At 38.1% G+C, this 16253-nt stretch overlaps 1 protein-coding gene across 1 annotated transcript in view; it reads right to left on the bottom strand.

Annotated features, from left to right (window-relative positions):
• The window catches only part of CHM (CHM Rab escort protein), a 74497-nt gene extending 63743 nt beyond the window's left edge, over positions 1-10754 (bottom strand). The window contains exon 1 of the mRNA XM_049827839.1: positions 10686-10754. Within this exon, the coding sequence (XP_049683796.1) occupies positions 10686-10734 (49 nt within the window). The 5' untranslated portion in view covers positions 10735-10754. The remainder of the gene's footprint in view (positions 1-10685) is intronic.
• Positions 10755-16253: the final 5499 nt, after the last annotated feature.

Raw genomic sequence — 16253 nt, 5'->3', positions numbered from 1 at the left:
AGCCTAGAAAGGCCAATAGTCTGTGGAGTTGAATTTTTTGAAGAACTCAAAACACAGACCATTCTGAACAAAGAGACAAGGAGAAAATATGTAACTGCGGCACACATTCAGGACTGTCACAAGATCCTGGATGCACACAGCCTTATTGTGTGAAAGCAATTCCACATTCAGCTGTCCTCCGAAAGTGTTTATATATACGTTCATTTCTCTCCATCTATAAACTATCTGGAATAGAATCTACAACTACTATTTTGTTTGCAGTTCCTGAAAAAGGTTTTCTTTCCCTCATTTGGGCACAGAGAATATTACTCTAGAAATGGGATTGAGAACCTTGTTTCTCCTTCCTTATTGATAAAAGCCACCGAGAAAGTGTTGTAAAACATCACCAGTGCTGCCTGGCTGACCAGGGCTGGAGTTATAGCTACTAGGGCATAACTGATGGCTTTAAGCTTGATCCAATTGATACTGTGTTGGAGGTCTGTTCTTCCATTAACCTTGGATGAAATTGTTCCCTGAATTAGCTCCCTCGCTCTTGAAAGCTGGCATCAATTTTCTTCACCTACCCTTTGCTTGTAAGATACTGTGGCCCCCCAAGTACCCACTGGCAATAGAATGAGAAAGTGTAAGAAAGGCAAGGCCCATGCATTTTAGCTTTTGGAGAGGCTCTTAGAACAACTTGATGGACCAAGACACCACTTATTCTTAAGTGACAAAACCTCGGCAAACCAAAGAAATAAGACTGTGCCTTGGCACCAGTTTCTGAATTCTCTTCTTCAACAGAAATAAAAGCACGCGGAAAATAGGTAGCTTTGACAAACGCAAGTTACTGCTACGTGTGATCTGGACTGTATGATGGCTACTTTACAAAAGCTTGTTCCAAGAAAGAAGGCTCTGGTAAACAGACCATTATAATATAGTTATAGATAGTCCCTCTCTACCTAAGAAAAAAATAAGTAACTTGGAAAAGCCTCCTTAGAGAAAAGGTAGAGATTTATTTAATGACAGCACACAAAGCTGAACCATCTCTTACAGGATGCTCACATAGTTGTGCAAAATAGATACCCTTCAGATTATTCAGTAACAGAGAAATATATTCTTTTTATAATTGTTCCTCTTTGAAAACGGTTTCCTATTCTGAACTTCGATTTGTCAAAAACTCTAAGCTGGATTATATTCAAATTTTGAAATACGTTCAGACTCTAGCTACAGGGCTGAGCAGACTCCAAAACTTGTCACTCACAGTCTGGTTTGAAGATAATGATTTATTACGGAATTCAAGTGGTTGCAGGGGAAAGGCTATATCCCTAATATTGATTCTGAAGTTTCACTTATGCCTAATGAGTAAATAAAGCTGGGTGTTTCTAAGCAGTTTTTCTCATGAAGGATTATTCTAACACTTCCTGCCACTCATCCCTCTTGGGGAACAGTCAACTTCTGGTTTTGCCAGGTTAAGGGATGAAGGACTTAGCACTATAACCTGTGTTACTCATGATGTCTAATGTTTTTGAACAGGCAATTGGGTAATGATTTGGATCCAATAACTTGGATCAAAGTACAGCAAGATCGAAATAGGAATCTACATTTCCTTTTAGATTATAAAAAAAAAAATTCTAAGATTGTACTGCTATCAAAATCAGTAATCAAATTACTAATTCATCAAGAGATGTGCCCTCTGGTATAGTTAACAGAAACCAGCATTTTCCTACAAAGTTATGCATATTACTTACTGTGGAATGCAGCACACATCTCATTTTATTGTATCTGAAAAGGGCTATTGCAAAAGAACATTTTGTCCAATAAGGTTCCAAATCCAGAAAATTTTTAGATTTGCAATGGTATTAGCAGGAAATAAGAAGTCTGAATAGGAATCGCATGATCCAACCACAAGAAAGCAGCAACAGATCCAGACTTCAGTATGTTATACATAAACATCTGGCAGCATAAAAGGGATTTATGTAGAGGAATAAGGAGTCCATACAATTCTTGTATCAATTTAGTATGCTGACTCAGAAGTTCTTCATACTTGAGGCAGAATCAATTCAGAAATAGCAGTGCTTGTTATCAAGAAGTATAACCACTTTCTGTGCTTCCTGGCCCTTTCATACCCCCCCTTTAGAATGCTTACACACGAAGTATTTGGATTATGTTAAACTGTCCTGCACCTCATTTCTCTTGCCAGGAAAAACAAAGATAAAGAGTCTTCCTTCATGAAGGAGGACTGATCAGTACCGGCTGAAATCTCTATCATCATTCCTTAAAGCCATTGCCTTCTTTCTCCACTTACTAACCTCCATTTATCAGATGCAGTATTAGGTAAATTAGCCTCTCTGGCCTTCTCAGGGAAACATTAATTTAAAATTTCAATGAAGTAGGACATTACATCTGCAGACAGATATAAAAATAAGTACAAAATTAGAGATTTTACTCATTAGTGTTCTCTGGGTCGCTAACATGTTCTAATAGGTAGAATTTCATAGGTACTTCTTGACACCTATCCAGAAAGCGATGCATTCGTATGAATCTGTGACACTGCCTCATTGAAATACAAGTGCAAAGTCAAAATGAACCAACTTCTAAGTCCTTCTAGTATGGGCTGAGGAAGAGTGCTGACTACATACATACTTGCCCTTCTGTGTTTGGACTTCTTGCATCCTGTCCGAAAGATACTGAAAAAAATGGCAAGCAGATTAAATTGTAACAAGCTGGCTCTAACTAGACTAGCAAACATGGTGGCATAGCTCACTTCAGCATGTAGAAGCTGAAGTTAGTCCTACAAACTTTTCTGTTTCTCCATCAGAAACAGTTGCAGCACCAGAATGAAGTAATCCAGCAAGCAGACAGTATAAACACTAGGTTCATGACAATCTTATGATGAAGAATACAGTCCACTTTTGATAGCATAGTTTTCACCGCCAGCTGACTAAGCACTATCTCTATTATAGCCTTCTTGGATACATAAGAGGCAGATTAATCTCAATAAATCTTACAGATGTGGCTGCAGCAAGCTGACCTTTAAGTCTACATCTGGTTGTTTCCAGTAACCTCTGACCAGGATATTCTCCATTATGAATTTTTGGACCTTCCCTATGAAGCAAAATCAGCCATACTTCTATTTTCAAGAATAATGTGTTTTACGAGTCAATAAGCAAGAAATAAAGGAATTAGCTACACATTATATACAGTTATCAAGACACCAATTTTACTTTTAGTTTCAACACAGCAAAATTAAAATTAGACATAACTGCTAAGCTAGAGAACTCTTTTCTTCAACTTTAAAAGCCAACTGATTTTAAAAGCTTTACAAAATAATGAAAAGTTATAATTCACCTCTCTGTAATAAAAAATTAATTTCAGGCTTACACATTGTGTCTCTTCTGATTAGCAGCTATACATAATGTTATAATGATGCACTGCCTCTTCAAGTGATTTTAAATGGATATATTCACTGCCCCAAGCAATTTATAAACTAAACAGTTTCATATGTGTGGAAGCATCTTGGTTCCTGAGTTGTTCACTGTAAACTGTTTCCCAGTCATCCAGCTGATAAGCTTTTACTGAATTACACAAGATTCATCTTGAAAAGGTTTAAATGTTTTATTTGCTTCACTGTATCTACTAAATAAATCACAAGTGGCTTTTTCATAATATAAAATGTTGAAGGGAAATATATTAAAAATGCTGGAACATAGACAATTTCAAAACAATCTTCTGGAGTCAGTCAGTTGACCAACTGCAATAAATTTTGTTTGCATCCAAACTTCTAAGAAGAGCAGAGCAGATGACTCTGGAGAAGCTCACTACACAATCCTTCCGGTATGTTTTTGGTATATGTAGAACTTAAAAGGCATTTTATAATTTAATCGCAAACAAAGATGAAACAATTACTGTATAAAATATTTTAAGTTAAAGCTAGCTAATTAAAGTTGATAATAGGTTTGATTAGTTTTATTATATGCTTGTATTGCAGAACAATATCAGAAAATATTTCTGCATTACAGAATATTGTGGTGGCTCAGAAATTGCAAGCCACTAAGACAAGACATCATAACTGATCAAGGAAGGGCCCACAAATAAAAAGTTTCTTGTCCTAAATCAGTAATTCCATACAGTCATCTGTGTACCATCAGATGAACATGGCAATGGAATGTACCGAATCTTACAGTTGGTGCAAATAAACATTATTTAGAAGAGGAACAAAAGCAGACCGTATGCTCCAAATAAAAATTCAACTTGTTACTAAAAATCATGCTCAAACCCAGCAGTGTTCTCTGATGAGGGGGGAGGAAAAAAAAAATCAGTAAGAAAATGCACTTTCTGAATTTGGCTCCAAGTCATAACAGCCCAGGAAAATGAACATATATGAGATCTAGACAACAGCAAGAATACACGGCAAATTTAGCTTATTAAACACAGAAAAATTTTATCCCTGGATGAATCATGTTGTCTTTGTATGGCAAAGTTCTACCGTATCTAAACATTTTGATCACGGCACGTCTAAGACACAGAATCAAGGTAACAGGTTAAAAAACTAATACCCAATTTGGCAGACTGCTTTTTGAACTACAGGTGCAAGCAGATTACTTCAAGGTGAGGAATTCCATTTACTGGAAAGGAACAGCAGCTTTACTTTTCACAGCTAGAGGGCTACCTTCCAGGAGAAGGGCAATTTTCAAAGAAATATCAAATTTGTGTACTTTTATAGAAACAAATGTTATCTATATAAGCACATCCTTAAATCACTTCTATTAAGGAAGACAACAGGTAAAATCCAGAAGAAAAAAAATAAGATTGTATTGAACAAAGAGGGCTTATAAGTAGACTGCTCTAGCACATACTACAGCTATGAGTCTAATCTTTGTTTTACAACCAATAGCAGCAGGTAAAGAAAAAGCAAAGCACATACATTAAAATATCCGTAGAGCAAGACACACACTAAGTTTTATTTTTACCCAAGTCTTCTAATACTTTCACTTCCTTTTCCACCTCCCTACGGGAGGATAGCTTGCTCTCCTTGCTCCCTATAAATTTTTAAGCATTTCATAAAAGGAGATTTAAAAAGTAAAAAGTTTCTTCTCCTACACTAGTAATTCCATATAGTTGTCTGCGTACCAACAGAGACTCTTACAAAATGCTTTGGCTGGCGCTAGAGCAACCTCAGTGCACCAGTGACTTAAAAAGAAATGAGTTCTTGCAGAAGGACTGAACTACCAGCTTGACGACCACTCTCCAAACAGTGGAATGACATTTTCTACTGGCGACAGACAAATACGTCTTTTTGATTACTCCTGTTTCAGACTAGAATTTCAAAGTATCTTGCCAAGACTTTTTCTAAAGGACTTTTCCACCCTGATATGCAGATGAAATACTCTATATTTTGACAGTAGGATCACAGGAGTACTAGTGTCTCTTATTTTGTAAGATGAGCAATATAATCTGAAAAACCCGAAGAACACTAGCAGGCAGAGGACAACAAAAGGTTCACAAAATAATGAGTTTTCTTACAAGAGCAGCAAGGGACATTGCACAGTATCTGGGAAAGAATCCTATCTGAGATATCAGCGGGAGTCCAGGCCTCCAAGAAGGCTATCACAGCACCTCTGCTACACAAAAAAAATCACAATATAAGGCATGCCAGAGAACCACCCCTCAATTTTAGGTCAAGTTCAAAAAAAGTCAGTAAGAACATAAAGGTATGTTTACGCTTGGAGAATACGAAAAAAAATAAAGGGGGGTAGGGAAAAAAACAGTGAGTCAGTGTTCATTTTCTTTGACATTTACATGGACAGGTAATGACTTATTTACAAATTGTAATAATAATTTGGGTCTATTTCCTCCTTCCAGACATCAACATTACAAGTCAGTACTACTGTATTAGTCCACAATGACCACTGACATAAAAAAAAAAAATCCATCTTCAGCTGGTTTTCAACCTAGCTTTTGTTGCAAAACTCTAAATAGCTGCTGATGTAAACTGAAGACTGTATACTTATACGATAATGTAACCAAAATATCAGCCCAGAAGATGAATTAGAAAATATTTTAGGTACATCCTAAAGATATCCTGCAACAATAAAAACATTAGGAATTATTCGTTTTGCAATTTTTTTTTAATCAATCTTCAATGTTAACTTTGTAATTCACATCTATAATATTTAGGTTAGTTTTTTGTTGTACTAGTATCTGGAAGTGATTTTTCCTAACGCTGTACTTACATAAGATAAACATTAAGTACTTACACCACTCCCAGCATATCGAACAATAAATAATAGATTCTCCTGACAGGACTTTGATGACCTGGCAAAGCCCGAGTGCTTTCAGCCAAAATCATATGAAACCATAAATCACTCTTTATTTTATAGAATATTTCAAAATGGATTCCTGCTTTCTACCTTGAAAGTCATTTCATGTGTTATTTATAACCACTGAAAACCAGAATGGAAAGAAAATTGCATAGAACTAGAAAATTTACTGTGACTGCTTTTATAAAGAATAACTCCTTTTTAGAAAAAAATTAGAATTACTGGCAGACAAACTTGTGAATACAACCACCTTTTAAAGAGCCGTATCCTTTATTTTACAACTTCACCAGCAGTTAATACAGGTCCTCTGGAGTATCAGAGACAAGTTTAAGAAGTTGGGACTGAATATAATCCAATCAACTGAAGAAACTCAAAGGTAATGATGATCCTGCGTCCTTATCCACACCACTTATAAATATGCGCAGCCATGTTGCAAATCTTTGCACTTACAGTGCTTTCTGCCACAAATTCAACATTGCTGAATGTTTTGCCTATGAATTTTCCTGTTTGACAACTGCCTGAAGACAAAAGCTCTGCCATTGACTCCTACCTCTGAGTGTCACTCTCAAACAGATGCCTGCTTTTTGAGATATATATTTATCTAAGAACTCATAATGTTGCCTCTTGCCATAAAAGTACTACCGTTTTATTCCCTGCACTAATTTAAAAGTTGACCTCACAAAAGCTTACCTATAATGAACTCATTTAAAGTAACAGGACTAATGCCCACCTTGAATTCCTCAAGGAAGCACTTAGATCAGCTCTCCAAACCTAGATCCTACAGGCTTTTAGACAAATAAAAGTCACTCAATAATGCTTTCCAAAGAACAGACCTTCCAAAATACCAGAATATGGTATTCATTGCTTTGAGGATTGATAATATTGCATAATATCTGCTTTGGCAGAGAATCATCCAATAAACGCATTCCTGTTTGGTTAGTGGGTAACTTGACCGTAGTACTATATTCAAAAAGCAGGAAAGCAGGGATGTGAGAGGCTGGGGAGGAGGTGGGGGGAGGAAAGAATGACTTCCAACACTGTGACAAAAAAGGGGTTAGAACAAAAGAACAACAGTGTAACAGCTTTAATTCTCATTTTGTGTTGCCATGGAAAATCTCAAGATATGCCCACCAATTTGATGTCATGATAATCTAGCTTTTTTCACAACTATGGAGATAAAGTCCTGGATAGCAGTGAAACTTTTGCTGCTGAACCCACCAGGACTAGTAGTTTTGTACTACACATCCATCTTGCTCTAAACTTGCCCACGCAAGAAAATGTTTAATCTGGGTTAAGGAAAAGCAGTTTCTTCAATAAGCGAATTTACTTTTCCCACAGAAATATTGATGAAGTAATTGAACTTAAATGTTAAATGGCCCACCGATGACTAAAATTTAGTGTGAGGTTCCATTTTCATTAAGCTTACTACAGGGAAACAGTTAAATGAGCCTGAAATAAAAACAAATTCAAATCTAATGTTACTACTCAATCTAATTACTAAAATTAACAGATGCACAAATTATAAAACCAGAAAAAGGCCACACATGCAGAAAAGAATGCAATTACTACTATGCAGTTAAAAAGATCATTAAGACAAACATTCTAGTTATTACGACAATTAAATATCCGTAGGTACACTCACAGCATTACCACAGAGAGTTAAAGACAAGGCTAAAATATTCCCTCTGGAGTAATTTCCCAGAAGAGAAGACAGATGAAAGTTTTACTTTGAATCATCTTCCATACTGAGTAATTTAATACAGATTTAAAACAAAACCACAAACCAGTCAATCAACAGTGTTAGTCACCATTTACGTATGTTCTTAGTAAAAAGGAATGCAAAGAAAAGACAAAATAATTCCTAAAATGCAGAATTCTGAAAATCTTGAAATTAGTTAGAGCGGTACTTTCTACAGGTACACAAAACCACATCCTTTAATACAAATCCACACCACCACCACCAAATACAGCAATATTTCAGAGGAAGAATTTAGCTCAAGGGATTTCCTTCCCCAACATCAAAGCTCTAATATTACACGATCATTCCAAAGCCGGGAAGATTGTGTTTGATGGGTGTCGTGTGACAAACTCTCAGCGGCACAGACAGTTCAGCCAAAAGTGCCTTTGCTGGTAAACTGCCAACTTCAGGTGAATTCTTCTAATAGTGTGGCTAGGCATGCACAATCTCTTCTGTCTGTGATATCCTACCACCAGCCACCACTCCCATGCGATGAGCAGCCTGGTATTACTTAACACACGCATCCAGAAAGCACAACATACCATGGGCCATGAAAGACAGCACACAAGAATAGGCTGCCGCCGCCCGCGCGATTCCCTTGGCCTGCACTCTGTGCCCGTGAGACCCCTCAGCACAAGGGTTTCCAAACCTAGCTGCATTACATTCTACCTTTAACAAAAATGACAAAACCTCCAGAAGAAAATTTTGGCAGCAGGTTTTTACGCTTCCACTGGAATCATGAAAAGATGAAGTCTTATTTATGTAAGTTATAATCAGCTCTTTTAAAAGAGGTAACACCTTCACTAGCTTCCTTAGTAGCTAGAATAGCTACTCCTACTATTTTCACCTCCTAGTTTCCTCAGTAGCTAAAATAGCTAAATAGCCAAGCATTAATATTAATTTTATAAACCTCCGAGTTTCCCTTAATCTTCTACATCACCGCATCATCTACATAAATACTAATCTTCTCATGGCAGTAAAGAATTAATTACCCTCAAAAACCACAGAAGTTACACAATTTTTAAAATTTCACCCATTAACTTGGTACTTTAGTCTTTCATTATTTACCATTCTTCCCATACACTCAAAATATTCATATATCGGATCACATATGAAAATGTCAGATTCATTAGTAAGGGCTCCCACTCCATACAACACGGTTAAGAACAAAGAAGTGATCTCTTAATTTGCTCAAGAATTTCAATTTTGCATTTTTAGTAGAGACGGTCAACAATGGGGACAATGTATGTTTAAAATCTCTCACAAACTCCAGAACTAAATCAGAAATCCTTTGAGCAACTACACATACACTGTAAGGGGATTCCTTTTTCTGGTAAACGTTGAAAACAGCAATTACGTTAAGAAACTCACCCATTCTATTTCAAATTGCTAGAAAAGTGATCTTAAATCTGAAGAACACAATTTGACAGATTAATGAACTCCAAAAACATAGTTCCTTGCTTCACATGGAAAACAGTAACACTGTCTTCCCTTTTGTGCTCCAATCAACATCCTGAGCTGATCACAGGAGCTCTTCATAAATGCAAAAAACAATCTGACTGTAAATTTGGGACCTATAAACGGTAATGTATTTTGAACATTATAAGACTAGCTCAACGCTGAATTCAAGGTGGGGGGCTTATCAAAACCTGTTCGAACCAGGCCACTGTCACCGAGTTCTACAAAACAGAAATCTATTTAAATACTTAAAGATTATTACAATACGCAAGCAGCAAATATCTTACTTCTGAAATAATATTTCAGAATTTGTCTTGTAGTTACAGTGTTGCGGTATGCTTCAGTGAAACACTCAAGATCTGCATCATTATTCACCTTCACAGGCAACAGGATGAACTTGTACAGGGCATAGAAAGTGGAGGCAGTTCCACAAAGTTCAGAGTTAAATCTCTGATATGTGCAATCATTCAACTTTATGTTTGTTCATATACTGAGAAATACACTTTAATGAGGAGAACTCAAAAAAAAAAAAGTTTTGGGTTATTTGTAAGCAGGAATAGAGATCAGAAAAAAACTTTTTAAAGTTCTTGTATTATAGGATAAATAATGAAAAAAAGATATTATTGGCATATACCATATACATACTGCAAGAAAATGGAATTTAGCTCCCCAGAACTACTCTCATTGCATACAAGTAAACTCCACCAGCAGGAAGGTATTTCCGGAAAGCGGGCTGCCGAGGGTGGCAGAGTCAGAGAAGGCTTCACGAAGTACCAAAGGAGCGCTGGATCTCCGGTGTGCAGAAGCAGGAGGTGCGCCTCACCGGCTCCCGGCTCCCAGGGACGGGGTTCCTGGAGGTCCCCTTCCCAGTTCAAGCCCCGCACCACACGTACCTCCGCACCGCCCCTATTTCTAAGCAAACCTTGACACTAACGTCTTACTAGCAACCCTAGAGCGGCCTGCGAGTCCCCGGGAGAGCGGCGCAGCGCTGTCCACGCAGGTACCCTCGGCGGCCACACGCAGCCCCAGGACCCCCCTCCCCCCCCAGCCGCCGCCCCCCGCCCTCAGCCGCCAGCTCTGCCCCGCGCCTCCCCGCTGCGCCGTCTCGAACACCGGCAGCTCGGCACCACCCGCCCGGTCCCCGCCACAGCAGCCGCAGAGCAGCCCGCCGCCGCCGCGCCGTCTCCTACCGGTCCCTATCACCACCACATCAAACTCGGAGGGCAGGTTGTCCGCCATCTTGGGAGGGGCACCGTCACGTGGCCGGCGCTGGCGGAAAAGGAGGGTGCCGCCGGCAGAGACTTCCGGCCGCCGCTCGCGGGGGCTGCTGGGAGATGTAGTTCTGGGCGCCAACGGACTCCCGTCCAGGGCGCTCTCTCGTAGCTTCCATCTCACGGCGGGCTCACAGAGCTCTCTCTTCACAGCCCTTCTGTCCAGCAGGCGGGAAACGCCAGCTTGCTTCTGTTCCGGCCGGCTCTTCACAAGACACTTCTGTGAAAAACAACCGCCCCTGCCCCGGGTCTCGTCCCCGCCGGCGGCCGCCCTCGCTGCTCCCTCGCGTCCAAGCGCCAGGCTTTGCCTCCGTCCCCCGCGGTCCCCGTTGGCCCTCTCCTCCAGCCCGGCTCCATCTTTCTGACCGGCGGCTGGCGCGCGGGTCGCACCGAGGGTCCGTCCGACACGCCACACCACACGCAGAGGTGGTCTCCTCCGCCGGGTCCCTGGTGGAGGCGTGAAGCGGGAGGACCGACGGCGGCGGTGCTCCACTCCTCGCGGGCGGCCAGCGTGGCCCGTCGTCATCCACTCTCCGTCTGAGCGCCCACCCCGTCTCTTACCCATCTGGTGCTCTGCTGATCCAGCGAACGAGCCCTTGACTTGGGTACAGGAATGTTGCGGGGAACAGCGGTGAATGCCTACGAGCTCGCAGCATCGATCGGTAAACTCTTGAAATACGATAACGTGACTGCATTCCGCCTACTTACTCAAAATGCAAAATACTTCAATGCAAACACCTGTGGGTTTTGTACAATTTATGTGTCGATTCCGCTGAAGTTTCTTGGATGACCAGTTTCTTCAGTAACTCGCAACTGATTTCATTTTTGTTATTTCCCCCTGCATATGCAGTGTTTCCAAAACCATTTCTATTGCCTGTTCAATCTCACTGATTGCTGCACTTCATTAATATATCCAAGAAAATATTTCCCTTATTATTTTAAAAAAGTCCCCTTACTCCCCATCTATGATCATTTCTTTCCTTTATCCACCATGTTGAAGACAGATTTTAAAATAATAAGGGTATTAGTTCATCTATTTCTAGTCATTAATCTCACGTCCTTCCTTGTTAATTAACAGCTGTATTATACGTTGGATTGTACTTCATTCTCGGCATTCTAAAACCTCTCTATTTTTCTCAACCCATTAATTAATATTAACTCTCTTTCTTTTCCTCTGAAGCCTTAAGTCACACTTCCGCCTTGCTCTGCCTCTTCCCTTCACCTTACAAAGAAAAGAAGGGGGAATCGGGGGTGAAAAACAGAATCTACTGTTTCAGAGTTAGCCCCTCCTGTATTAACAGTCTGAGTGCAAAGAATAGCAAAAATAAAAAGGCATATTTGAAAAAGCCACATACAGCACTGTAGGCAAAATAACCTAGCACAGAATACCTGTGCCAGAATAGACTGGAAATTTCTAGAAAGTTTTGCTTTTTATTTTGCATTTAATGGCTTATATGGCTTTAAACTAATCTCCTAATATTATTCATTGTGTATGATTATATTAAAGTCTTAACACCTTAAATCAATAATAACAATAAACCAGCTAGCAGCCTGTTAACACCTTATTACAAGCTCCTTGTTCACATAGCAAAAGAATACTGAAAATAGTATAAAGCAACTAATGGAAACCAGAGACCACCTTACCCTGCGGTACTGCCAGACATGCTAGAACAGAGTACAGCACAGAAAACAGTCTAGCAGGAAACATCAAACAACGCAAGAACAAAAAATACATAGATTTAAACATCAGTACTTGATTACCATGCTAAGAAATACGTAACAGAAAATCAGTAGTTACGGATTCAGATATAAAAGTAGTAAGATGAAATCTTATGTTCCTTATATGTATGCTTTCAACTGTCCCATAGAGATTTAAAAAAAAAAATAATAAAAAAATTCCATTCTGCAGCTTCCATAGTGCAATTCTGTTAATGAAGCTATCGTTCCTACTTTTTAACCTGTAACAACAAAAATTTAGCTCCAGAATTCTCACAATGCTGGATCATCCTGACCTAAATGTCTTGAGCTGAGGAACAAAGCATCACTATATTGGTTAGATGAGATAAGACAAATTCTCCATGCACATCCTTTTCTTACTGAGGGAGGGCATACTCATGAAAATAGAATTTCACTTTGAAAACCTTTTGTTATTGTTTAGTATAATTCTAGGACTGCACCAGAACAGAGCTATTTCACTGTCAATGTCTTACTGTTTCTCAAGTGCTTAAGTATTTATCCCACCACAAAATGCTGTTGTTTGGTTCTGTGAGTTCCTCTTAGCTTCATTCATAAGATGCAATCAGTGCAATCCTATTTCATGATGACAGTCATTATCCACTGGACCAGAAATTCTTCTTAGTACTATTTATTTGACAAAAATGATTATTCAGGATCTTTAACTGCAAGGTTTGTCAGCCCCATACAACACAAAAATATTTCTCTGTACTTTACAGTTTTAATATCAGCAAACGTAGAAGTAAAATATGTAAGTATGAATAATTTTTATGAGAATTTCATGGACCTTGAGAAAATGTCTTACCGTGTTTTTCTCTTTAGCTATTTAATTGCAATGTCATAGTAACAGAAAGCAGCATACCCAATTCTGCATGGATGAATAAGCACATTCAATAAAGAAGATTTAACAGAGTAAATCAAACACTGGATTAAACATTTTCTGCATAACAGACCACAAAATGGGCATTCATTTTACCAATAGATCCTCTACATTAGAAACAAATAGAAATGCACACCAACATAATTAAACTGCACATCCTGTGGCCTGATTACAGAATTTCCCTATATTTTGTTAAACTAGGTCTCATCAATTAGAATTGCCAAAATGCATTCAAAAATGCATACTGACAAGACTGAATGCAATTTTTTTAACCATTTGCATTAAATACATTTGGGTTTTTATGTTTTATGAAATAACTGACAATCCTATATATTGCAAAGGATTTATACAGCATTTTTAGCAATAACAGTTCAGAAAGACACATGCAAAGATCAAGTTTAAGATTCTACTTTTAGCAGTTCTAAGTACTTTTTCTGTAAGCAACTTTTCCTACTTGGACTTCAAGCAAAATATCTCTCATAAAAACATGGGGTTTTGCTTTGTAACTTTTACTTGGGATTTTCACATATTTATAGAACTACCTTTGTTACTTCAAAGTCTGTGTAGTTAATATCTAACTTTATCAAAATACTTTTCGGAAGTATAGAAATCTTAGCAAAAACCCCATAAACTATGTAAGTGGTTTTATTTTCCCATGTAGAAACACCGGAGCCCAAGAGAAAATCAGGAAGAATCAGCATTAGAATTATGGAGTTTTCTAGTTATCTCAAGATCTAGTCTCGGATCATTTGATCAAAAATTTCTTCCTCCAAAACCAAACAGAAAATACTTTGTATTCACTATGATGAATTTTATTTTTTTTTAAAGTTATGTAGTCTCTTTATCCTGCAGTGACTTCACGTGTGAAATCTCATTATTCATTCTATTATTCACTCAATGGATACAGAATTTAATTCTACTTGAGTACCAGTTTGAATAAGGATCAGCAGCAGGATCGGGCCTATTAGCTGCTTGAAACATCTATTGAATAACCTGATTTATCCCAACTAAATGGCTCATTAGTTCAGGCAGCAAGAAAATGTTTGTGTGTTGCTGAAGTTATGCATGGTTGTCATATAGAGTTTGCTGTTATGCAACTGTCAGTCACTCAAGCATGCACAAACTAGATTGTTCATTAACTACAGAAACAGCCACTCTACATTCAAGCATGTTTGCAAAAAAATTGTTTCCAAATCTGTTCTAAACTCTGATACACCTTTATTCTAAATTCTTCTTTGTTACCACTATCTGAATTTTTCTTTCTTCCTGTCACGGCTTGCAGCGATAAGTCCCAATCATGCCCATAAAACACATTACTTGTGTTTCATTAGTGGCATTAGACCCTAAACTGCACATTCTCAATCGTATGTAGACACTTAATTCCCATGGATGGTATGAATACTCTTTTGATACAGTAATCCTGGTCTTGGTAGATCAGTGAACTAAATACAATTTAAAACCCCCGAGTCATTAAATCCACATTCTCTACCTAAGGAGCACTGAAACTAATTTTGAAGTTGCCCTTCTGATTACCAAGATGTAAGTAAATTATAGGATTGTTTAGCAAGATGGGGAAAGAGAATTACATTTCACTCTACTTCTGTAAGCATGCAAGGCAAGAAGTCTATTTTTCCAATCTTTAATTAATGACACACTGCAAAAATTCTGTAGGTCTCTCATTGCAGTCAACACTTTCTTGTACAAAGTGAGCACAGAGAAGAAAAAAAACGGGATTGTAGCTTTGATCAGCCTGTTCTACCCAGCATAACTGGCAGAATATGGAAAGAAGGCTTCACTACAGCTTCATTAAGGATTGCCTATGAGTTTTACAGGCTTCCTAAAACTACAAATGTGCAGGATGAAGGAGATAGTCTTTGCGGTAGCCCAAAGTTCAGTCATTTTTTATGCTACAGGCTAATCTTTAATGCTTAAAATAGCCAATGAACTTAGGATGATGACTAACATGCTGCAGTTTTTACTGCTTGTCTCTTAAAGACATGTGGAGGAAAACTTACTTTAGGAATTGGAGACCTGGAGAACTACTGGTAGTAGAATCAGACTGTATCTTGATTTACATTGGCCTAAACCCATGGTTTTAGTGCATCATATGCAATATACGGTGTCAATTCAGTTTCTTATTTTGTTAGATTACTTGTCTCAGTGCTCTGTAACAGTAGCTAAAATAATTTGGTATAGCACATGAATTATTATTGCTGTAACTTTTTTTATAGTAGGGTGGGTTTTTTTAAGCATTTAGGCATGTTGTAAAACAGCTTTTTACATTTCTAATTTTCATTCTGCATCTTTTTTTTCTTGATGAAAAAGTACTTTTTAGGACTACTGAGACAGAGACAGAGTGGTGTAAATCATTACTGAAACTGAAATAATGTCTATATATTTAGGCAGAGGACTAAAATGTCTTCGTACATGGTGAGAAAAAAGTAATCAGGAGTCTCTGACTATGTTTTGGGTTTATATACTGTAAATTTTTAAAGGAATGTGCTCCTTTTCAGAAGTTTCTTTCACTTCCACAGTGGACTGAAATGCGTTCTTTAACATATCTCCAAGGTCCTTGAGAAGACACAGTGGTATTTATGGAAGAAGTTTGCGTATCACTTTTTAACACTTTTATTTCAGACTTTACACTACATATAGATTACCAGTTCTTCCTATTCAAATGAATAGAATAATATGCAACTTAATCACCATTGTGTCATTATTCTGTAAATGAAAATTTAAATGGTTCTTCGAAGTATTAGAACTCCCAAATTCAAGACTCGCCAATAAAATGGCAAAGTCAGTTACCTTTGAAAATGCCTTCCTACACTGATGTCAAGATAATTTTCAGGTATGGAATATCCACACTGCAGACA

Source organism: Accipiter gentilis, chromosome 24, assembly GCF_929443795.1.
Source record: "Accipiter gentilis chromosome 24, bAccGen1.1, whole genome shotgun sequence".
Classification (NCBI taxonomy): Eukaryota; Metazoa; Chordata; class Aves; order Accipitriformes; family Accipitridae; genus Astur; species Astur gentilis.
Note: the sequence above shows the minus strand (reverse complement) of the source record. Positions and strands in the feature narration are given on the sequence as shown.